The sequence below is a fragment of the Acomys minous genome (assembly GCF_964271855.1).
Source record: "Acomys minous genome assembly, chromosome: 8".
NCBI classification, from domain to species: domain Eukaryota; kingdom Metazoa; phylum Chordata; class Mammalia; order Rodentia; family Muridae; genus Acomys; species Acomys minous.
Window position 1 is genome coordinate 126,583,270 of NC_140489.1, and position 26,474 is coordinate 126,609,743.

Consider the following 26,474-nt stretch of genomic DNA (forward strand, 5'->3'; position numbering starts at 1 on the left):
TTCAGAAGTAATGTGCTGAATGACTTTCTAGTGATGCAACACAGTGTCTGCAACGTGCTGTGCGGTATGAGCAGAGAGAGCATGCAGGTGGACATATTGGGGATAAGGAAATCAAATAAATGTGGCTACCTGCTAACACAACTGAGTCTAAGCAACAAGAATGGGTATTCATTATATTATCTCCCAAAAATTTTAAGTTGGAATTTTTTTAAACACTGGGGGACGGGGAGGAGCACAAATGTATGTGTTTTTCTTCTACTCACAACAGATGACAATAGTCTATGGAAGAGTACATAAAAATAGCACTATGAAGGAAACCAGGAGACAGGAAGTAGATTTGATGGAGAAAGACCAGGGTGTGGTTGGTAGAGTCTTCACTGAATGCCATATTGTATCTTAAAATTTATCTAAACATATATTTTGTGTTAAAGAAATTAATAAAATGAATTAAAATAAAGTTCCACCAAAAAATACCAAATCTGCTATAATAGGATTATATTAGCTTTCTTACGAAGCTTCTAGGTAAGTAAACAGGAAAGACTACTCAAACATGTATGCTGGTCATTTTCTTTGTTTTAATCCTAGTAAATGGTCTGTCAAAATTACTACTTCAGAGCAAAGATGGGGCAGGAGGATCAGGCTTTTTTGAACCCCCCACCCGGGTTGGGCGTGTCCTCACCAGTAGAACCGCAAAGACAAGTGTTCCTAGTGGAAATGTTTAAAGAGATTAAGAACCCACATAAAATGCTTCTGGTTCTGGCTGTCACGCTGCTGCTGCTGCTACGCTTGTGCTACAACCTCCACCAAAGTACCAGGACCCTGCCTGTCAGATACCGACCTGAGGGCCCGGCGCTCTGGATAGTCAAGGTCGTAACTCTGCATAGAATCATTGCAGGAGTCCCGGGAGCTGCCGTGAACAAACAGCTGCTGCGGCAACCGCATTGGCACAGGGAACTGGTGCACAGAAGCGTTGGGCTGGGAAGTTGTGTGGTAAGGAGGAGGGATGCTATTGCTGGTCTCACTGCGGTAGTCACTGTCCCGGTCATCAACAGCACTATCGGGGTCTTCAAAGGCTGTAGGAAAAAAAACACAGACCAACCACCCAAGTTTTATGTAACTTTATGTAATTCTTCAGAACGTTTCCTGCTTCTAACTTAGGCTGCCATACACCTGAAGCTTGAAAATAAGAGTAAAAATTGAGCTGCATTAAAGTCTAGTGACATCAAATATATGTGCAAAATGGTATCTCTCCTTCCTATCAGACGAGACGTGGCAGTTTCACTCTCCTGTTGACTCTTACAGGATCATCTGAATTGCAGTTTCTCTGGAATTCTGCTTCCAGTTTTCTAGTTATCATCGCCTAATTGAGCTCTGCTCTGAAATGTCTCACACAGATTCTGGCTCTCTGATTATTAAAGGGGAAAGAGCAGAGGGGGAAATGTCTTTTCCAGGTCTTAGAAGAAAACACATTTTAATTTAAAGTAGGTCTGGAGTTTACAGCCTTTAAAATGTATGCACTGAGCCAAACACGCACTCAGAAGCTGCTCCAAGAACCAGGGTGGCTTTTGTGTCAGGCCGAAGGCTCGAAGTGCGGCTTAAGAACTGTCTTGCTGTAATACCAGGCTTCCCTAATAATTCCCACCACGAGTCTACACCATGTGCTGAGAATTCCTATCTGAGCGTGGACTGAGAAGAAAACATACCCACAGTCTCAGTAACAAGGCAACAGTGATCAAAATGAGCTTTGCTTTGCTTTTTTCTTTTTCTTTTTTAGTTTTGCTTTTCAAACCAGCAACTGACTAGCTAGTTTTTTCATTTGGGTTTATTTTGGTTTGTTGTTGTTGTTGTTGTTGTTTTGTTTTCTTTTGTTGTTGTTGTTGTTGTTTTGGTTTTGCCCTGGACTCACTTTGTAGCCCAGGCTGGCCTTGAACTCGCAGAGATCTGCCTGTCACTGCCTCCCAATTGCTGGGATTAAAGCACACCTGGCTTAGCTAGCTCTTAATGAAAACTAAAACAACTACCATCACAAATAAAAACTGTGTTGGGGAAGGAAGGAACCCAACAGTATGCAAACCATATTACATAAAATCCATGTCTGATACTATACCCATATGCATAGGATTAACAAGGTCCCAGATGTCCTTTTTTGCTAAGTTCCTATTTGGCTCACAATCAAGAACAGGAATATTCACCATTCCTGACTGGAACTACTTTTAACATAATTGTAATTTTGAAGGACAGTCTTGGAAGGGGGTGTAGGCTACAGAAATCTCCCCAAGACTGTGAGACCAAACTTGCACTTGGGCCTTCAACTTATATCCATACAACAGAAATGACAAAGACCCAATGAACTCAAATACACCAACGAAAATACAGACAGAACTGATGAAACTCATAGCTGTAACTCCAGAACTTGGAGAGTACAGGCAAGAGGATTAGGAATGCAAAGCCATCCTCAGCTACATAGCAAGTTCAAGACCAGCCTGAGCTATGTGAGCTCTGTCAAGTATTGGCCAAATTAACTTAATATTGGGTTGGGGGCAGGATATACTATGAGATGTAATTTTTTTAATATCTTATTTAAATTTTAATTTATGTGCATGTGTTAGTGTAGAGGTGTCAGGTCTTGGAGTTACAGAAAGTTGTGAGCTGCCATGTGGGTGCTGGGAATTGAACTCAAGTCCTTTGCAAGAGCAAGCAGTGCTCTTAACCACTAAGCCATCACTCCAGCCCCGAGATGTAATATTTTTTAAAAGTGGTTTTGTTTTTTTTAAAACTTGAGGAAAAACAGACAATGATAAGGAAATGATTCCGTGGTCAGTGTTCGTCTACAGATAAGGGAGCAAGAGAGAAATGCATCTGAACACTGGAGCTAATTAGAAACTAAAAGGGGAAATTATGAAAAACGTAAACCTTCAGCTTGGATAAAAAGCCATTCGAGTGTCAGGCACAGCCTCTACAACTTAGCCCTCAGTGCCATGTGATACAGACGAGAAAATAGCTTTACAGAAAAGAATAGTAGCTGGGCACAAGTTTGACTACTCATCTACAGGGACTTGCAAGATAGTTTAAGAGCAAAAATTAAAAAGCCAGCCAGGTGTGGTGACACATGCTGGGCCCAGTTTGAGGCCTGGTCTACACAAAAGAGTTCTAAAGCAGCCAGGGCTACATAGTGAGACCATGTCTCAAAGATGAATAAATAGATGGAAAAAAAAAAACTTTTTTTGTTTCAATGGAAAAGCACCTGGTAAAGTTTATTTGAAAGATGGAAATTAAAAGTCTGGAATGGCTGCTCGTTCAGACGCTGGATGTCTACACATAAAAGTCCAAACTACGAACAAGATTTAGAATGCTGGTTTAATAGGAGAATGAAAATATGGGTCAAATACTAATTTTTTTTTATTCAGTATTTGTAGTAACTTCATAAGAATAGCATATGCCAGGAACTATTTGACTTGAAAGGAAAGAAAGTTCACTTCCTGGTGGGAGAGAAAGAAAAGCTTTATGGAGATGGCTTCCAAGAACCACAGCTGTTTAGGAGGTGAAAGTGCAGGGGGAAGGGACACCAGCTAGAGTCAGATAAAAAGATGGCATCATGAAAGAAGATATATATGTTTCTATAATATATTTATATTCTAAGAAAAATTTGGTAATTCACTCAGAATGTGCGTGAAAGGCAATAACAGAAAATAACGTAGCCTAGGTAAGGTATTAACCTGCAGCAAAGATGGTCCTCCAGCCTCATGGTAAACACTCAAGAAAACGGAATGAAATATTGAACACTGCACCTCTTTGGTAGGTTGTACTCTTGGGTTTGGTCGCTTTCTTTACATCCTGAATACCTTACTGGCCAGTGAAAAAATAACAGAGGACTAGCATGTACCCTTTCTGGCTTACTTGATGTCTCCGCTCTTTCTTGTGCTAACTGGAGCAGACCTCTAGCATCAGCAACACTCAGGACTCAGGCCACTGGAAGTACTTGGACATTCCAGTGACGAGACCATTTGGGTCTGACCATCCACCGGGTGGATACACTGAGGCTGGTTCTCGTACTGTCCAATGGTCAAAATCAGCTGGAAAGTACTGGCCGCTGCTCCCCAAGCTCAAGAACAATGGTGGGCGGCCATGGCCTGTCATTTCCCAGCTTTATCATCGCACAGCCACATGGAAATGCACAATAACCCTGCCTCTGGTTCATCTTAGAATAGGCTTCTTCTGGTCATAGGACTCCTAAGTCAGGAGACCAAAAGTGCCAACACCAAAGGCAGATGACACCACTGCGTCTAGGGAATAGGTTGGTAGGTAGTCCTATTAGGGCTGTAGCTGTAGCTTTGATATTTAAGTCTCACTCAAAACCCTTCTCCTCCTTTTTCTCTCTTTCCCTACCCACCCCCTACCACCATTTAAATAGGAAAAGAGCATAGAACTGAATTGCATGTACTGGTAAGCATGAATACATTAAAGGGGGAAAACATTAAAGGGGGAAAAATCAAGACAACTAGGCCGGCAACACGGCTCAGTGGGTACGGACACCTGATGGCCTGAGTTCAGTCTTCAAGATCTGCATGCTGAAAGAAGAGAACCAAGTCCTACACGTTATCCTCTGACCTCCACACTCCCACAATGACACCCACATTTGTATGTCACGCCCACATATACACACAGGCATGTACACAAACACATACACACACACACACACACACACACACACACACACACACACACACACAGAGGAAAAAGGTCTAGAAAATGGTAAGGGATTGAAATGCTTACGTACCCTGATGCTCTCCCCAGCCCAAATAGGTCCAGTGACCTAAGGAAACCACAGAGAAGAAGCAAAGAAGTGTGACAGACATAATTTTAGTAGGAATTAAAAGATCAATTCTCCCCCCACTGATTCTTCTACGCCTTACCATATTCCTTCCTATTCTATTTGTGGGCAACAAGCTTTATATTATGAATTGTGTACCTTCTAAAACACATGAGGCAAATCTACACAATATTCTTGCTCTTTGCTGTCTACTGAATAACAAATTAGTTGACTTGGTGTTGTTCAAATTTCCTTCTAGCTCTTTCTGGACATCATTGTGTAGGGTGTCGTATGTCTTTAGTCAAAATAAAAACCTGCTCTCCTGTCTCAAAGGGGCTTCCTCGCACTTGTGCTCTCTAAGCTTGGGCCCACCACAGTATATCCATAAAAGCTCAGCTGCCATGACACGTACAAAGGAGTGCTCACCCACATGAGAGCCACTCTCAGACTCTCTAGTTTAAAGGTAGGAACAAACAATGTCTAGTTTTTAAAAAACGTATCCTCTAATTTTCTAATATGTAATAAAAAATACCCTAGCATATTAGATCTTTAGAAGAAGCCATTTTTCTGAATTACATGTAGCATCTTAATTAAGACTATTAAAATACAAACTTTGAAAGATAAAAAAAAGGCATTTTCTATCCACTTTGCAAAGTAAAAAAGTAAAAAAAAATAGTTAAATTTAAATCCTTTCCTATACCCAAATGGAATTTGGAACAAAAAATTGGATAAAGACCAGCAGTTAGTCCTAGGAAAAAGGAAGTAATTTAGCTTCCTGAGTAGGAGCATGAGCTCTAAAGTCAAAGCTCAATTCTCCTGCTCTGCTACCTACTAACAATATGGTCTGAATGCACCACTGCAGATACTTCCTCATCGGTGTCAGCATAAAGGTTAGGTGAGAAAACACACAGCAAGCAATTAGTCCCTGGAACTGGCTGTCAGGCTGCCAGCTCTCTTGCTTGTCTATAAGTTCCTAATAAATTGGTGGCTGAAAGGAAACCGCTCCCTGACCTGTGCTCTCAGACAGTCCTAAGAGCCACAAGGAATACTCAATGTTGTCCAGAAGACTCAGAATTTTGAGAGTGTAGCTATCTTGGCCTGAAGGCTGATGGCAATCCCAGCTGGCTGCATTCACCTGAATGTCTTACACTGGGCAAATACAACTACTACTGAGTCACTGAGTCACTGGCAACCCCTCTCTTCCTAGGCACTTACCTCTTCCTACCATATATGTCCCTTCTTATTACTACCCAGAGATAGTACATTGATTTATTGTGCTATTTAATTTTTTTATAATTGAGTTAATTGTCTAGTCATGAGTAGGGGGGGAAAAGGAAATTCTCCCAGGCTATAGTATTGTTGTCATAGCAACTGCTAGAGGGTAATTACCTTGTTTCTTTTTAAAAAGAAAATTGGGGGGAAAAAATCACATTGAACCCTAAGCATATTTTGCTCCAGGCAAGTGACAAGGCTGTTTCTCACTAACTCTGAGCCCAAAGGCAGCTCTCCCTGCTGACACTGCTTCTTCCTTGAGTTCTCCACAGCAGAGGATAGTTTCTTTTGCTTAATTAAGTATGTATCTATTACATAAAGAAATTTAATATGTAAACTAATCCCATCTACTGGCACCATCCTAAAGCTAGGGATAGGGGGGCAGGGCGGACATGCCCCACATGTCAGGCTGTCTAATAAGCCAGTCTCTACTCTCACTACCTCAGCCCAATAACACTGTAGCAGAAGTAATACTAGTTTAATCAAGCAAGTTTTCCTCCCCACCCCAAAAATGAGTAAAACATCTCACCAGTTAATAGGACAATAATTAAGAATAATTTTACAATGGAAGTGCACAATCACAGGGCATCCTCTGTCATGTTTAGAAATCAAGTAATGTTAGAAATGTAGAATTATCTGGAAGGCAATACAAAGCGACTACATCTCTTAAAAGAAAGGAGATAGGATCCGATTTTCTATTTCATAAAGAAAATAGTGGTACATTGTAGCCAATGGGGCTGGTAAGGAAGCTGATGTACACAGCTGTCATAGCCTGACTATATATGTGACAGGGTGGGAAGGAGTGGATAGAGCCATCAGACATTTGGAGGTAAAAACCAATCAGGCTGATGAGTAACTCAATAGCAGGTTTTTAAGCTTAGGCTAATAGATGAATGTAACATTAATCACTCAGAAGAAATATAAAAACAGAAGGTAAGAATGGGGGACATGATCAAGTAGAGATCAGGCATACCGGCCTGCCTGCCTGGTCCACCTGGGGCGCACAGCCAGTGGAGGTGAGTTGCATGCTGTCTCCTGAGCTCCAATGTCAAGCCCTGGGCTCTGCCTGCCTTCCTGAGGAGGGTGCCAAGGACATCCAGGCTAGATCTCCTCCTCCCCTGATGCCCAATCTTCTGCCTGCTGGGTCAACCTGGGGCACAACCAGCAAAGGACAGCAATGTGCTACTCCCTGAGCTCCACTGTGAAGCTCACAGCTCTGTCTGCCTCTCCAAAGGAGTCCTGTCAACATCAGAAACATCCAGGCAACACCAGGAACAACAGCACATAAGGGCCATCATAAGAACACAACCAACAAGAGCCAGGGCAATATGGCACCACCAGAGCCCAGCTGTCCTACTACAGCCGAAGCACAAGAAGATGACCTTAAATCCAATCTTATAAAGACAATAGAGGTCTTTAAAGAGGAAATTAATAAAATCCCTTAAATAAATACAGGAAAATACAATCAAACAGGTGAAGGAAATGAATAAAACTATTCAAGATCTGAAAATAGAAATAGAAGCAATGAAGAAAACACAAACTGAGAGAATCTTGGAGTAGGAAAAGCTAGGGAAGAGAACAGGAACTGCAGACACAAGCATCACCAACAGAATATGAGAAATGGAAAAGAAAATCTCAGGTGTAGAAGATACGATTGAAGAAATTGATACATCGGTCAAAGAAAGTGTTAAATCTAAAAAACTACTGACATAAAACATCCAAGAAATCTGGGACAACATAAAAAGACCAAACCAAAGAATAATAGGAATAGAAGAAGGAGAAGACTCCCAGCTCCAAAACCCAGGAAATATTTTCAACAAAATCATGGAAGAAAATTCTCCAACCTAAAGAAAGAGATGCCTATAGGCATATAAGCAGCTTACAGAACACCAAATAGATTGGACCAGAATAGAAAAATCTCCCTGCCAGAGAATAATCAAAATACTAAATGTAGAGAACAAAAAAACAAATATTAAAAGCTTCAAGGGAAAAAGGCCAAGTTTCATACTATGAAAGCCAGAAGGGCCGGAGTCTTTCAGCCTCTTAGAGACCACAGATGTCAGCTCAGACTACTATACCTAGCAAATAAAAATCACCATAGATAGAGAAAACAAGATATTACATGACAAAACCAAATGTAACACACCAGCAAAACCAAAAGAAAAAAGGAGCACACACACTACCACTACAAACATAAAAATAACAATAATTAATAATCACTGGTCAGCAGGGCGTGGTGGTGCTTGCCTTTAATCCCAGCACTCGGGAGGCAGAGGCAGGTGGATTGCTGTGAGTTTGAGGCCAGCCTGGTCTACAAAGCAAGTCCAGGACAGCCAGTGCTACACAGAGAGACCCTGTCTCAAAAAAACAAAACAAAAAAATTTAAATCACTGGTCATCAATATCTCAACATGAATAGACTAAATTTCCCAACAAAAAGACACAGACTAACAGAATGGATACTAAAACAGGGCCTATCCTTCGGCTGCACACAAGAAACTCACCTCAACAGCAAAGATAGACTTTACCTCAGAGTAAAAGTCTGGAAAAAGGTTTTCCAAGCAAATGGATCTGAGAAGTACGCTGGAGTAGCCATTCTAATATCTAATAAGATAGACCCTCAGATGAAATTAATCAAAAGAAACAGGGAAGGACACTTCATACACAAAGAAGACATCTACCAAGATGGCATTTCACTTCTGAACATCAATGTCCCCAAATGCAAAAGCACCCACAGTGGTAAAAGAAACACTACTAAAGCTTACATCACACATTGGACCTCCCACATGAACAGTGGGAGACTTCAACTCCCCACACTCACCAATGGACAGGTCATTGAGACAGACACTAAATACAGAAATAATGAAACTAACAGTTATGAATTAAATGGACTTAGCAGAACATTTCACCTAAATACAAAAGAATATACCTTCTACTCAGCATCTCACAGAACCTTCTCCAAAACTGACCATATAGTCAGTGACAAAGAAAGCCTCAACAGATACAAAAAAATTGAAATGACCTTTTGTATCTGATCAGACCAGCACAGATTAAAGTTGGGCTTCAACAACAACAGAAAGCCTAGAAACTCATGGAAACGGACAACTCTCTACTCAATGACCACTGAGACAGGGAATAAAGAAAGAAATTAAAGACTTTCTAGAACTCCATCGAAATGAAGCACAACATAACCAAACTTATGAAACAATGAAAGCAGTGCTAAGCAGAAAATTCATAGCACTAGGTGCCTTCACAAGGAAGTGGAATATCTCATACTAACAACTTAAAAGCACACCTCAAAACTGTACGGGAAAAAAAACAGCAAGAGGAGTAGAGAGAAGGAAGTAATCAAACCCAGGGCTAAAATAAATGAATTAGAAACAAAGAGAACAATACAAAGAAGCAAAGAAGTCTCCTTTGAAGATATCAACAAGACACACGAACTTTTAGCCAAACTAACTAAAAGGCAGAGAGACAGTATCCAAATCAACAAAACCAAAAATGAAAGAAAGAGGAACAGAGACTGAGGAAATCCTAAAAGACATTAGGTCTTACTTTAAACGCCTCTATTGCACAAAATTGGAAAATCTAAATGAAATGGGAAGATTTCTCAATAGATATCAAGTATCAAAGTTAAATTAAGATCACATGTACTGTCCCACGAAAGCCTTCACTTACCAGGAAACTGCGACAGAGAAGAGGACATTCTAGTGGGACTCTAGTTGAGAGAATCATGGGAGAAAGGCAAAGTAGAAGGACCCAGAGGGTCCTAGAAGCCTACAAGTAGAACATTATGATAGGCAGATTTGGGCACAGGGGTCCCGCTCAAACTAAGGCACCAGCCAAGGACAATACAGGCGGTAAACCTTAAGCCCCTACCCAGATCTAGCCAATGGACACAATACTCTCCACAGTTGAGTGGAGAGTGGGATATGACTTTCTCACATACTCTGGTGCCTCACCTTTGACCATGTCCCCTGGACGGGGAGACCTGGTGGCACTCAGAGGAAGGACAGCAGGTTACCAAGAAGAAACTTGATACCCTATGATCATATAGAGGAGGAGGTAATCCCCCTCAGGAACAGTCATAGGGGAGGGGAATAAGGGGAAATTGGGAGGGAGGGAAGAATGGGAGGATACAAGGGATGGGATAACCATTGAGATGTAACAAGAATAAATTAATAAAGGAGGAAAAAAATTTTTTTAAAAATTTGCTTAAAAAAAAAAAAGATCACATGTACTATTTAATAACCCCCTAGGAAATAGAAGCTCTAGTGGAGTAACCATATTTCTGTTCTGATCCAAGTGTGGGATGTGAAACTGCCTCATGTGATGTTTGTCCACTGGAAACAGACTCAGAAGAGGGTGTGTAATCTTTGTCAACAGGAAACTGCCTGGTATGGTGGCATGGTCTTTGACACTTGAAAAACATCCTGTACAGACTGTGGGAGAGTTTAAATAGCGCCCCCCAAAAGAGATATGTTTTTGCATTGCTTCACATTGCGTCTCTTACCTTCTAGATGCTCCTAGAGAGAAATGCCCCAGAGAAGGCTCTGAAGTTCCTGCTACTGCAGTTATTTTTGGTCATTTTTGCTGGGTTGCTGATTTATTGTTTGACAAGCCTGCTGGAATCCTGACAATGAAGAGTGGAATAGCCCCAAGGAACTGAGTCTACAAAGGTCTGCCTCTCTTGTCACTATTAATCGTCTTTCTCTCCTACCAAGGGTTGGTCGGTTGGAAGGGAGGTATATGCATTAAAGAATCTCAAATAAGGTAGGTTTAAAGAGATCAAAGCCTGATTCATTAAAAGTCTCCCAGCCAAAAACAGCCCATGGACAGATGGTTTTAGCACAGTATTCTACCAGATTTTCAAAGGTGAGATAATACCAATACTCATCAAACTATTACACAAAATAAAAACAGAAGGAATATTGCCAAACTCATTCTATGTGGCCACAGTCACTTTGATACCTAAACTACACAAAGATTCAACAAAGAAAGAGAATTTCAGACCAATTTCCCTTATGAACATTGATGCAAAAATACTCAATAAAATATTCAAAAACTGAATCCAGAACACATCAAGGACATCATCCACCATGATCAAGTAGGCTTTATCCTAAGGCTACAGGAATGGTTCAACATATGAAAATTCATCTATGTAATCCACCATGTAAACAAACTGAAAGAAAAAAAAAACCTCATGGTAATCTCATTAGATGCTGAAAAAGCCTTTGACAAAATCTAACACCCCTTCACGTTACAAGCCTTGGAGAAATTAGGAATAGAAGGCCCATACCTAAACACAATAAAAGCAGTACATAGCAAGCCAATAGCCAAGAGAAATTAAACAGAAAGAAACTTAAAGCAAGCACTCTAGAATCAGGGACAAGACAAGGCTGCCCACTCTCTCCATATCTATTTAACATAGTTCTTGGAATTCCTAACTATAGCAATAAGACAACCAAAGGAGATCAAGGGGATATAGATTGGAAAGGAAGAACTCAAAGCATTGCTACTCACAGATGATATGATAGTGTACATAAGTTACCCAAAAAAATTCTACCAGAGAACTCCTAAAGCTGATAAATACCTTCATCAAAATGGCTGGATACAAAATTAACTTTAAAAAATCAGTAGCCCTCTTTATACAAATGATAAGCGGGCTGAGATAGAAATTAGGGAAATGACACCTTCAAAAAAGCCACAAATAATATAAAGTATCTTGATGTAACTCTAACCAAGCAAGTGTAAGACACATATAGCAGAACTTCAAGTCTTTGAAGAAAGAAACTGAAGATGATATCAGAAGATGAAAAAGATCTCTCATGCTCATGGATCGATAGTATTAATATTGTAAAAAAAAAAATAGCCATCCTACCAAAAGCAATCTACAAATTTGATGTGATTCCAACCAAAATTCCAACACAATTCTTTACAGACCTTGAAAGAGCAAACCTCAATTTCGTATGTAAAAATAACCCAGGAAAGCTAAAACAATCTTGTACAATAAAGGAACAAGATGGCATCTCCATCCCTGATCTCAACCTATCCTGCAGAGCAATAGTAATAAAAACCACATGCATGAAAACAGACAGGTTGATCAACAGAACAAAATCAAAGACCCAGAAACAAACCCACATACTTACGGACACTTGATTTTTGACAAAGAAAGAAAAACCATACAAGGGAAAAAAGATAACATCTTCAATAAATGTTGCTGATCTAACTGGATGTCTGCATGCAGAAGAATGCAGATAGATCTGTATTTATCACCCTGCATAAAACTTAAGTCCAAGTGGATCAAAGACCTTAATATAAAACAAGAACACCAAATCTAACAGAAGATAAAGTGGGGAACAGCCTTGAATGCACTGGTATAGGAGACAACTTCCTGAACAGAACACCAACAGCTCAGGCACTAAGCACAATTAATAAATGGGATCTCAAACTGAAAAGCGTCTGTAAGGCAAAGGACACTGTCAATAGGACAAAATGGCAGCCAACAGAATGGGAAAAGATCATCACTAACCCTACATTAGAGAGGGCTAATATTCCAAACATTAGTCCTAAAAAGAACTCAAGAAATTAAACACCAACAAACCAAATAACCCAATTAAAACTGGGATACAAAGCTAAACAGAGAATTCTCAACAGAGAAATCTCAAATGGCCAAAAAGCACTTAAAGAAATGCTCAATGTCCTTAGTCATCAGGGAAATGCAAATCAAAACAACTCAGAGATTCCATCTTACACCTGTCAGAATGGCTAAGATCAAAATCTCAAGTGACAGCACATGCTGGTGAGAATGTGAAGAAAGGGGAACACTCCTCCATTGCTGGTGGGAGTGCAAACTTGTTCAACCACTTTGGAAATCAATCTGGCTGTTTCTCAGAAAATGTATGGCCTCAAGACTCAGCCATACAACTCCTGGGCATATACTCAAAGATGTTCTACCACACCACAAGGTCACTTGCAGTTCATAGCAGTTTTATTCATAATAGCCAGAAACTGGAAACAACTTAATATCTCTCAACCAAAGAATGGATAAAGAATATGCGGTACATTTACACAATGGAATGCTACTCAGCTATTAAAAACAAGGACATCATGAAATTTGCAGGCAAATTGATAGAACTAGAAAACGTCATTCTGAGTGATGTAACCATGACACATGGTATGTACTAACTTCTAAGTGGATATTATCCATAAAGTACAGGATAACCATGCTTCACATCCACAGACTCTAAGAAGCCAAGGACATAGAGAGGATGCTTGAATTTCACTTAGAAGTGGAAATAAAATGTACAATGAAGGTGGATGGAGAAAGGTAAGTCGGTGAAAAAAGCGGGTGGGGAAATGAACAGTGAGGTAGGACTCAGGTGTGGGAGAGATCAGGGGAGAAAGGGATAGAGAAAGAACAGAAATCGGTGGGGGCACATCTGTGGGTACAGAGAGACAGAGACTTAAGACAGGAGAGGCTCCTAGGAGTCTATGAGGGTGCCCTAGTTGAGATTCTTTTTTGTTTTGTTTTTCGATACACGTTTTGTCTGTGTTAGCCTTGGCTGTCCTAGACTTGCTTTGTAGACCAGGCTGGCCTCAAACTCACAGTGATCCGCCTGCCTCTGGCTCCCAACTGCTGGGATTAAAGGAGTGCACCACCACCACCTGGCCTAGTTGAGACTCTTAGCAGAAGGTGATATGGAGCCTGATGTGGCCACCTCTTATAGCCAGGTGGGGGCTTCCAGTGTAGGAAGGGGGACACCAACCCACCCACAAAACCTTCAAACCCAAATTGATCCTGTCTGTTCAGGGATAAAGATGGAGCAGATATTGAGAATGGCCAACCAATGACTGGCCCAACTTGAGATCCACCCTATGGGAGAGAACCAACCCCTAACACTATTAATGATACTGTGCTATGCTTGCCTAACCAAACTGTCTTCTGAGATGCTTCATCCAGCAGCTGATGGAAACAGATGCAGAGAACCACAGCCAAAGCTCAGGGAGTCTTGTGGAAGAGTGGAAGGAAGGATAGAGGAAGCTGGCAGGGTCAAGGACACCGCAAGAAAACCTACAGAGGAAACTAACCTGGGCCAATGGTGGCTCACAGAGACTGAACCACCAACCAAAGAGCATGCTTGGGCTGGGCCCAGGTCTCCCCCACATATGTAACAGATGTAAAGTTTGGTCTTTAAGTGGGTCCCCTAACAAGTAGATGTCTCTGCCTCTGTTGCCTGCCTTTGGATCCCTTTCCTCTAGCTGGGCTGGCCTCAGTAGGAGAGGATGAGCCTAGTCCTGCTGTGACTTGATGTGCCAGGGTGGGTTGGTACCCATAGGGGGAGAAAGAGAGAAAGGAATGGGAACTGGGGGTAATGGAGGAGTGGGGATGTGAGGGTGGGACTTGGAGGAGAGGAAGGGGGTTGAGATCAGGATGTAAAGTGGATAAATAAGTAAATTAATAAAAAAATTAGGCATATTAACTTTGGAGTATCTACTGGATATATTAAATGAGCTTTGCTCAATACACAGCTGGTTATCTGAACGTAGTGGTCAGAAAAGTTTCCAGAACATAAATTCCAACAAAGAAATGGTTTCTTCTGTTTTTTTATTTTGTTGTATTATACAATACCTAATAAACAGTAGAAGCTCTACCACATATCCTGTTTTAAAATAAAATGTTTTGTCAATTACATATTTTTCCCTTGGCACTTTCTGTCCTCTTCCAATAAAATATTTATTTTTAATCAAACAACAACAAAGTAGAAGCTCAGGCAAAATGGCTCAGTGTGTCCAAGCAGTTGCTATGCAAGCTAGATGGCCTGAGTTTGATCTATGGAACCCACACAAGTCAGGAATGCAGGCTGGTGTCTAAATGAAAAGCGGAGACAGGAGAATCAGACTGAAGCTGGTGTACGCAGCAGAGGAGATACACTGCCTTAAAAAAAAATGAAAGGAGAGAAACTCCTGAAAAACTCTCCTCTGCCTTCTACATACACACCACAGAATGTCCAGTCTTTGTCTCACACACACATGCACACAAACAATAATAACTATTATTACTTGATATTCATATTTGTTTAGTTGTTTTTATTAAAGTTATTAAATAATAAAATTAGATTTTATTAATACATATTTAATAATTATTTTTAATATAGAAGCTCAAACAAATACTTATAAATAGATGAATAAAAACAAAAATGTAGGTATGTAAGAACACTGGGGAAGATTGCAAATTATGACAAAAAAAAAAAAAAAAGAGCTGTGGCAATAGCTCAGAAGTAGAGCACTTGATTGGCATGTGTTCAACTTTCAGACAAACAAAACAGAAAGATCAAATGAACAAATGAGCTGCAACTCACACTAGCACACACAGGTAATCTCAACATTGAGAGCACTGAAGAAGGAGGTCACAAAGTCAAGGCCAGCCTGGGCTACAAAGCACGGCTGCTGTCAAGAACCCAGTGGGACAATATGGGGCGGGAGGGGGGGAGGAGTAGTTACAAAGAGAGGAATGACAACCACCACCTTTTAAACAAGAAAGAAAATGAAGGAGAGGACAACTTCAATGACTGACAGCACACAGTGTCTGTGAGGTCATGGAGACACTGAAACTCTCACACATTTCTAGGGAGAACGCAAAGTGCAGAACATTCTAGAGAATGCTCTTGGCATTTCTTGTAAGGTTGTGCGCACATCATACAATACAGTCATATCCCTACTTGATTTTTACCCAGAAGAAATAAAAATATGCTCACACAAAAACCTATACAGGAATGTTTGCAGTTGCTTGCTTCCATTTTTAGAGTCACAAAAAATGAAAATAGAAATGTCCTTCAACTGACAAATCAGTAAACAAACTGGCACATTCACAGAGTGGTACATTAATCAGGACTAACAAGGGATGAGCCACTGCCACACGTGGGCGTATCTCAAATACATTGTACGTTAAAGAGGATAGACTCAAAGAGCTATGTACTCTGCGACTCCATTTATATGCCACTCTGAATAAGATGAGAGATCTCTGCAGATACAGAGATCAGTGTTGCTATGGGCTGAGAGTGGAAGAGGCTGACTAGGAAGAGGAAAAAGACATGAGAAAGCTGCTGTGTACCTCAACTATGGTGGAGATTACAAACTATGATCCACTAAAAATCCCAACAATATACACTAAAAGGCAAAGGTTACTATACATAAATCACACATTAACAAACAAGTCTTTTGAGGTAGTTGTGGTGGCACATGCCTGTTTAATCCTAACCCTTAGGAGGCAGAAGCAGGTGAATCTCTGAGTTCAAGGCCCGCCTGAACTACAGAGCAAGATACAGGATGGCCAGGGCTGTTACACAACAAGGTCCTGTTTTGAAAAACCAAAAACCAAAACAAAGAAACAACAACAAAAACCCACAAAAACAAAAAATGAGTCTTTTGAAACAAACAGAAGAACAGGCAAGCTACCAAGATGAGATGTGATAGCCTGTGACTATAAAGTGGTGAGGAGGTCCCCTCGATCATGGACCTAGGGGAGGGGAATAGGGTGGTGGGTGGGAGGGAGGGAGGAACGGGAGGATACAAGTGATGGGAGAACAACTGAGTTGTAATCTGAATAAATTAATTAATAAAAAATTAAAAAGTAAAATTAAATTTAAAAAAATGAAACAAGCAGACGAGTTTACCAGAGTCTGCTAAGAAATGCTATCGACAGGACACATGTGGTCAGCAGAGCAATCAAAACCAGCACAGAAGTGGCTCATGCAGCAGCTGACGGACACAGAGGAAGAGACCCACAGGCACACACCAGATTGAGCTCAGGGAGTCTTGTGTAAGAGTGGGAGAAAGAGTGGGTCCATGGGGCCCACAGACACTGAACCACCAACCAAAGAGCATGCATGGGCAGGACCTAGACCACCTCACACATGTGACCACCAACCAAAGAGCATGCATGGGCAGGACCTAGACCACCTCACACATGTGACCACCAACCAAAGAGCATGCATGGGCAGGACCTACACCCCCTCATACATGTGGCAGATGTGCAGCTTGGTAAACATGTGGGTTCCCCTGACAACGGGAGTAAAGGCTGCCTCCAATACTGTTGCCTACCACTGGATCCCTCTCCCCTAGCTGGGCTGCTGCCTGGCCTTAGTGGGAAGGGATGCACTTAATTCTGCTGTGACTTGAGGGGCAAGGGTGGATCGGTGCCCCTTGAGGGCCTCCCCTTCTCTGAGAAGGAGAGAGTGAGAATGGGGATCCTGAGGGTGGGACTGGGAAGACAGGAAGGATGAGGCTAGGATCAGGCTGTAAAGTGACTGATAAAGAAAGAAAGAAAATACTAAATAAATAAACAAACAAACAAACAAACAAACAAATAAATAAGAGTTTAAAAACCACCTAAACTAAAATGGTCTGCTGGACTTAGAAATAAAGAGGTTAATAGTAACTTCAATAAGAAAATTGAATGAATGAATGAATGAATGAATGAATGAACGAACGAAAGCTACAATAAAGACAAGTCCATGCAATGGAAGGAGGAGAGATCAAAAGTTTCCACTATTAATACAGTGAAATGCCAAATGTGAGCACAGAAGATAAAGTATTACCTTATCACAGATACCAAAGAGGAAACACGCAACTAAAGGCAGTGACCAAATGTGCTACAGAAAAGAACAGGTAACATTCTCTATTTTAATTAGCATGCTAGTGTTTCCATTCCAGAGCTCCTCAAACCTCCTCTAGTCACATGGTTGACAGAGGAAGAGATATTCCCTGCCTGGCTCACTGGTCTAAAAAGCTAGCTTGCACACTCAAGAGATTGGAAAAATATCATCTTTTTTTTTTTCTACGTTCACACTCAATACAACACTGAACATTTCTTGAATTGAAAGCATAGTTATAACAACATTTCTCTAGCCAAAATATGGAGGTTTTTTTTTCACATGCCAAGCAAATCTCTAGCAGACACCAACTGGTGTTCTATAATTTGATTCAAATTTGACACAATCCACTTGGAGATAAAATCAGATTCCCCAGGTAAAACCAATCCACAGAACTTCTCTGCCACCTCAGATGTAAATCACAAGTCCCGGCCACACATGTCAGATACCTCAGCTACACCGTGAGACGTCACGATCGCAGGCAATATAAAGGAACAATACCAGTATACTAGACAAAAAGTTCAATCACAGCTGGGCAGTGTAGCACACACATTTAGTCCCAGCACTTTGGAGGCAGAGGCAGATGGATCTCTAGCTTTGAAGCCGGGCTGGTCTACAGAGTAAATCCAGGACAGCCATAGCTACACAGAGAAACCCTGTCTACAAAACAAAACAAAAAAAAATTGAATCTCAAAATCCTTACACTTAGTGAAAGCTAAACACAGAAACAGTACACACTATATGATAGACAGAAGGAGGGCACACTGTGATACACAGGAGGAGGGCACACTGTGTGATACACAGGAGGAGGGCACACTGTGTGATACACAGGAGGAGGGCACACTGTGTGATACACAGGAGGAGGGCACACTGTGATAGACACAAAAAGACGGCACACTATGTGGTTCTACTTACATAAAACGCTACACAGCCAGGTGTGGTGGCACATGCCTGTAATGCCATCTAACATACGAAGATTGTCAGAGGACATGATAGACTATACATTGAAAAACCTGCCTTAAAATTTTTTTATTTAGGGCTAGAGAGATAACTCAGCATATTAAGGGCTCTGGCTGCTATTACAGAGTCACATAAAGCACTTGACAACCATCTGTAACTCCAGTTCCAAAAGATCCAATGCCCCTTCTGACCTCTGTGGGTACAGCACACACATAATAAATAAATGCTCAGGCAAAACACCATGCATACAAAAAATATATAAATCTCTAAATACAGATTTAACTAAATTTTCAGAAAATCAACTTAATGATTCCTAGTGGTATTGCACTACACTCACAGATCAGTGCCTTATCCGGTTGTCATCAGAGGCTTCCTCTGCAGCTGAAGGGAGCAGGTACAGAGACCCAGGATGCACAGGGAGAGTCTACACTGGAGGTCCCCATCAAGTCTCTCCCCTTAAAGATGGAGATCGAGGAATCCCACAGAGAGGAGGAAAGGCTGTAGGAGTCATGGGGGATGGAGGACAGGAGGAGAACACGGCCCATAAGTCAACTAAGCAGGGTTCAGGTGGGCTCACAGAGATTAAACAGCAAGCATGGGGCTTGTGTGGGTCTACACCAAGTCCTCTGCATACGTATCGTGGCTGTCAGCTGGTGTTAGGTGAGACTCCCTAGAGTGGAAGCAGGTGTGTCTCTGACTCTTCTGCCTGCTCTTGAGGCTCTTTTCCTCCTATTGGGTTGCCTTGCTCAGCCTTGATATGAGGGCTTTAGCCTTGTTCTGGCATGTCTAGCTGTCATCTCTTGGAGACCTAATTGGTCTCTGAAGGGAGATAAGGGAGGTTGTGCCTAGAGGTTAGGGGTGCTGGGGAGCAGTAGCTAGAAGGAGTGGAGAAAGGGGAAACTGTGGTGAGGATATATTGTATAAGACAAGAATCTATTTTTTTTAAATTAAAAACAGCAAAAAATTAACTAAAATAAAACTCTAGGAAGCCAATTTTAATTTGCAGTGACAGGAAGCCCATGATGTTGTCAAGAGATGGCAAGAAGAAACAGAGATTTAAAGCTTTGTATTTTCATTGTGGTGAGTCAAAACGATCAAATTGTGGTATTTCTACAGTATGATATTATTATCCTAACAAAAATTAAAAGGTGGTGGTGCACGCCTTTAATCCCAGCACTTGACGGGCAGAGGCAGGCAGATGGATGTGAGTTCGAGGCCAGCCAGGTCTACAAAGTAACTCCAGGACAGGTAAGGCTACACAGAGAAACCCTGTCTCGAAGGAAAAAAAAAACTTAAAGATACTGACTTTAGTGACAGTGATGGGGGCGGTCATAGGAAAGGGATAAGGTACTGCTGAGCCTTCTCATACCTTGTAAGAGTGATACTCATTACTGTAGCTTTCAACAAAACAATCTAGCAACAAATTAAACTCTTGCCCTGTATTTGGGGCATCATTCATTCCAGACAAGTGCTCAACTACTGAGTAAAGCCATAGGCCCTTAAATTAAACTATATCATTAAAATGAACTCATCTTTCATATTTAAGTTCTATCTCAGTATACTTGTTTTTTGGTTTGTTTGGGGTTTTTTTTAACCCTTGTCTTAAAATTTTATTATTTCATTGTTGGCCTTCATCTAATCTATCTTCTCTACACTCTACATGTTGCAAATTCCCAGAACATCAGAGTAAAGTGTCTGTCTGACTGTTTGCTTGTTCGTTTGTTTTGAGCTAAAGTCTTAGGTGGTCCAGACTGGCCCCAAACTCACCATGTACCGGAGGATGACCTGAACTCCTAATTATCCTGACTCAATCTCCCAAGTGCTGAGATAAGAGCAAGAAGGACTCACAGCTAAACCTTACAGCGTTATGCTGAAGTACAATCAAATGAATGAAGTAGATTCTTCTTAAGCTGAAGAATTAGTCAAGGTTCTTGTTTAAAATGCAGATTTGAGGATGGAGACATAGCTCAGCAACTAAGAGCACGAACTGCTCGTGCAGAGGTCCTGGGTTCAGGTTCCCACTCACAACTGCTTGTACTACAGCTCAAGGTACGGCATCAGTTCTGCACGCCATGGGCAAGTGCACTCACACGTGTATGAACTACACACAGACACATATGCACACAAAGCTAAAATATTTGTTTATTTATTTATTGGTTTTTCAAAGACAGGGCTTCTCTGTGTAATCCTAGCTGTTCTAGAACTTGCTCTGTAGACCAAGAGGCCTCAAACTTAGATCTGCCTGCCTCTACCTCCTGAGTGCTGGGATTAAAGGCATGTATCACCACGGCCTGGCTCAGAAAAATAAATACTGTTTTTAAAATACAGATTCCTAGATCCTGCTTTCAAAGATTCTGAGTCAAGGGCTCAGGAGAAAGGCCTAGGAATATGTATTTGTTGCTGTTACGTACCTTTCTTTAATGAATACTTTGATAATTTTTAAAAATATTTATTTATTTATTATTAAAGTACACAGTGCTCTGCCTGCATGTACACCTGCAGGCCAGAGGAGGGCATCAGAGCACATTATAGATGGTTATGAGCCATCATGTGGTTGCTGGGAATTAAACTCAGAACCTCTGAAACAGCAGCCAGTGCCCTTAACCTCTGAGCCATATCTCCTGCCCCCACTTTGATAATTTTTAAGCCAGTATTTTTTGAATTACATTGGGGAAAACAAGCAACAGAATTTCTTCCAAAAAACACAAAAGCAAACAAACAGCCATCGCCTTTCACAACAAAGCATAGCCCCTGTGCTCAGGGACAAACCCACTCTATGCTACCTAACTGAAGACCCCTTCACTGTGATTATACAATTAGGTTGTCATTTATTCTAACCATTAAGCCAACAAATGTCTGGGCAGCTCGGGGAAGGAAGCCCGATGTCAAGGCTGAAGATCTGAGTTTGGTACCACAGGGTGGAAAGGGTGAACCAACTCCCACAAGTCACACTCTGACCCCTACACACGCACTCTCCCTGCCTCTGTGTCTGCCGACCCACCCCCCACCCCCGCCTGCGCCAGTCTCCCTGTACCCACCTCCTCAATGTAATATAAGAAATTCTAGCTACTCTAGAACCCAATTCAATATGTAGATTCTCTTTTTTAAAAAGATAAACCTTTGGCATTCATTCCAGGCTGACTGACTGGGCTACATCAACATACATTGCTCTAATTCTGTATATTTTATCTTTCAACTTTTCATCACGTTTTAATTTATTTGTTTTGGGTGGATGTTTATGTGTGTATGAGCACACATGCCACAATGTATGTGTGGAGGTCAGAGGACAACTTACAGGACTCAGTTCTCTCCTTCCACCCTGTGGATCCTGGGAATCAAACTCAGGTTAGCAGACTTGGAGACAAGTGCCTTTATGGACTGAACCATTACACTGGCTCTGTTTTTTTTTTTTTTTATCTTGTTTCTAGTGACAATATAAAAATCAGAAATAGTCAACATTAAAAACTAAGGTCTACAATTACCTAACAGAACATCCCTCAGGCAACTGTTACATCACCAATTAACAGTCCAGTGCTAGTTGAATTTTTTTTCCTATGACTCTGTGATGCCAGAATATTTGAGACCAGACTCCAAGTGAGAAGCTATCTGCCATGCAATGACAGGACTCACCTATCAATTTGTAAATTGTAATAATTACCAGCTAGCCGAGAAAGGACATACAATCAAGCAGTAGAAATTATTCCTTTCTCTTTTGCCAAACAGTAGATTAACAAGTACCACAGAACTTCTTTGTATGGAAAACAATAGAAAAGAACCTATAATTGAGAAAAGTGCTTCAAATCCTGCATAGGAGAATAACTATAAGAAGGCAAAGTACTAACCAACCTTACTCATGACTATAGATACGAAAAATTTTTAAATGAAATATAAGAAAGTCAATTCTAGCATTAAATATATAAAAATGGTGATTTACCATAGTCAAGCAGGGTATATTATAAGAAGGAAATTCTGATTTTTAATAGAAATTGATTAACGTATTCATGAAAAACTGGGTGAGTGCTAAGGCATCATAAAATAACCAATTTTTTAAAATTCATTTTGTATCCCTATCACAGCCCCTTCCCTCCCTCCTCCTGGTCCTGCCCTCCAGCCCTCTTCCCCCCAACACACAGAAAAGGGGAGCCCCCATCACCAACCACCCAGCACATCAAGTCACATCAGAACTAAGCCCATCCTCTTCCTCTAAGGCCCAACAACGGGAAAATTATCCAAAAGAAGGCAACAGAGTCCCTCCACTTGCTAGGGCGCTCACATGAAGACCAAGACACCCATCAGCTGCATATGTGTAGGTGCCTAGGTCCAATTCATGCATGCTCTTTGGTCGGTGGTTCGGTATGTGTGAGCATCCATGGTCCTTAGTTAGTTGACTGTTGGTCTTGGTGGAGTTCTTGTCCCCTCCAGGTTCCTCTATCCTTCCCTCAACTCTTCCACAAGACTCCCTGAGCTTCGCCCAATGTTTGGCTGTCAATCTCAGCATCTCTTTTGACCTGCTGCTGGGTGGAGCCTCTCAGAGGAGAGTTATGCTAGTGTCCTGTCTGCACATACAGCAGAGTATTGTTTAACAGTGTTGGAGGTTGGTTCTCTCCCACTCTGTGGGTCTCAAGTTGGGTTTAGTCACTGTCTGGCCCTTCCCTCAATCTCTGCACCATCTTTATCCCTGCACACCTTGTTTGCAGGGTAAATTTGGGGTCAAAGGTTTCGTGGGTGGGTTGGTGCCCCACTCCCTCTACTGGAAGTCCTGCCTGGGTGACCACTTCAGTCCAATATCCAATTCTGTCGTGGGGAACTTCAACTAACGAAATGCCTTTATTTTTTCTTGATTAAGGGTTGATGTGGGCGGACCCAGCTCCCTGGGAACAGTGCCAGCTCTGGGTAGGTGGCTCCGGGGGTGGGGGGGTGATTGTAACAAAACAAAGCAGACTGAGCAGCCCAGCAAGCTGAGTTTCTCCAGCACGTTGCTTCAGTTCCTGCCAGGAGTTCCTGCCTTGGGTTCTGTTCATGATGGACTTTAACTGTAAGCTAAAATGAATCTTTTCTTTCCCCAGATGATTTTGGTTGTGCTCTTTATCATAGTAATAGAAAGCTAAACTAAGACAATTTCTTAATTTAAATATAAAAATTCTTCTGAAATACATGACGATAACTGTACTACTGGATAAACTATGAGCACAACTCATAACCAGCACACCAGTCAAGCCCACGCACCCCAGAACCAAGCAGGTCTCCTTCTACTGCCCTGGGCTGTTGACTCTTAGCTTCAACCAACTGTTTCCTGGGTGATATCTTCCCTGGAGAGCCACAGTGCTAATTCTATTTCTTCTTTAAAGTCTTTGTTCAGATATCAGCTGTTGAATATGGCGCATATTGTCATGCTACTTGATGTCACCAGCCTGCTACCTAACTCTAGCATTACCAATGATGCTTCCCCGCCTGTGCTGTCACCAGCCTGCTATCTAACATGCTGTATGCCTTCCTTAACCACTGTGATAGCACATGTGCATAAACAAGGCATGGTGGCTCATACCTGTAATTTGGCACTGGGGAAACTGAAACATGAAGATTTCTGTGTATCCAAGAACAGCCTACAGACTGAGATACTATCTCAAGCACTAAAAAAAAAAATGTGTATAGGGGACGGGAGTGTGGCTCTGTAATAGAGTCTGTCTAGCATCTTTAGGGCCTAAATTCAATCCTAAGGACCACAAGATAAAAATAAAAGCACAACACAAAACAAAACATAGATAGAAAAAGAATTAAGAAGGAGGGGTTCAGCCAGGTAGAGGAGCCAGTGTGGCTAGATATGAAATAAACAAGAGGAATATATAGTACCTAACAAAATGTAATTCTACATATAACAATACTTATTCAATGAATATTTACTGAGCATAGTTACTGTAGATGCATAAACATTTCCATACTCATGAAAATTATGGCATAGATTTTTAAAAAGAACAAATATTAATCAAATTACACAAACAAAAATCCATGAATACCAAATAAGAGTGTCAGGGTTATGGCTCAGCTGATCATGTGCTTGTGGTGCACGCCTGAAGACCTAAATTTGATTCCCCCAGAACTTACTTTTTTTTAAGATGGAGGCTGGAATGATAGCTTAGTGGCAAAGTACTTGTGAGGATCCGCATGTGGATCATCAGCACCCATGTAAAACCAAGGCACAGTGGCATACACTACAATGCCAGCACTCCTACGATGAGATGGGAAACAGAGGAAGAATTCTAGGAACCTTGCAGGCCAGCTCGCCTGGCATATGCAGTGGTAACATCACCAGAAACTGTCTCAGAACAAGGTGAAAGGCAAGGACCAACACCCAAGATTGTCATCTGACCTCTACTTGTGCCCTGTGACTTGCCCAGGCTTGTGTACACACACACACAGACACACACACCTGTAATGTCAGCACTAGAGACAGACCAAAGCTAGGAGGATCCCTGGATCTTTCCAGCCAACCAGTCTAGCCAAATTAGTGAGCCAGGGTAAATGAGAAATTTTGTCTTAAAAAATAAAATGAAAAAAAAGAAAGAAAGAAAGAACAAAAAAATGAGTGGGACAGGAAGAGGGTATGGATCTGAGGTAAACTGGGGGTAGCTTGAATATGAACAAAATATAATGTACAAAAATTCTAAAGAATAAAAAAATATATATTAAAAAAAAGAAAAGCTGGGCATGGTGGCACATGCCTTTGATCCCAGCGCCCAGGGAGGCAGGGGCAGGCAGATCTCTGTGAGTTCAAGGCCAGCCTGGTCTAGAAAGTAAGTCTAGGACAACCAAGGCTACACAGAGAAACCCTGTCTTGAAAAAACAAAAAATGGTAGTGAGCAATTAATTGAGGAAGACATCTAATGTCAACCTCTATACATACATGCACACACAAAAGTACAGAATAGAAGAAGAAAAACCTATTTGCATATTCTAACCAAAATATATTTGCATCACATTTCCCATTATTGTGTTTTGGTAACAAAATTATAGGAACAAGACAAATGTCCACCAATAGGAATAGAGTTTAAAAAATTATAATATAATTCAACTATAGAATACAACATACTTAAATATGATCAACCTTCTAGGCCCAACTGTCGATTTAAAAACAAAACACAGAAGACAGCAGAGTATGTAGGAACATACTAAGCAAAATCTAGAATGCATGAAATTTTCTATGTCAAACAAAATCATGTCATTAAATAGCCTGATATCCTCCTCAACAAGCAACTTTAAGGAAAAAAAATTAAGAGGTGAGAGACACTCATAGATGAAAGAATAATTATAAAAGTCTGGGAGTGAGAGCACACACCAGTATCCCCAGCACTCAGAAGACTGTGGCAGTCTCCAAGCTCCCAGGATAGTCTAGGCTACACAGCAAATCACTGCTTCAAAATATTTTAATGATTATATAATAAGTTAAAAAGAATAATAAACTGGCTGGAGTAAATGCTAATGTTTAGAGATGCACACTTGGGTAATCACACACAAAGAAAAACAAAGAAGTCATCCTAAATGCCAAAATAGTAGTAACTATTAAGAAATACAGGGTTGTGATTGTGAAGGGGACATAGTGAGATATCTGGGATGGCTGACAAAAATTCACTTGTTTTCTACCTTATAAGAACTCATTAAGACTTTCATGGGACATGCCCCTTGGGCTAGTGTCCAGATATAAGTGACATTTGCCTCTTTCTGCTTCTGGGTAAACTCACTCATTATGCTCATTTCTAGTTCAATCCATTTGTCCACAAATTT

The 26,474-nt window shown here is 41.1% G+C and overlaps 1 protein-coding gene across 7 annotated transcripts in view; it reads right to left on the minus strand.

Moving 5' to 3' along the window:
• The window catches only part of UNC13B (unc-13 homolog B), a 199,199-nt gene that overhangs the window by 92,767 nt on the left and 79,958 nt on the right, over window positions 1-26,474 (minus strand). For 4 of the 7 annotated variants that reach the window (XM_084791248.1, XM_084791255.1, XM_084791254.1 and 1 more), the window contains 2 exons: window positions 4,778-4,813; window positions 839-1,073 (listed from right to left, as the gene is read on the minus strand). In XM_084791248.1, the coding sequence (XP_084647374.1) occupies window positions 839-1,073; window positions 4,778-4,813 (271 nt within the window). The remainder of the gene's footprint in view (window positions 1-838; window positions 1,074-4,777; window positions 4,814-26,474) is intronic. The other 3 variants (XM_084791247.1, XM_084791256.1, XM_084791253.1) reach the window with 1 other exon arrangement.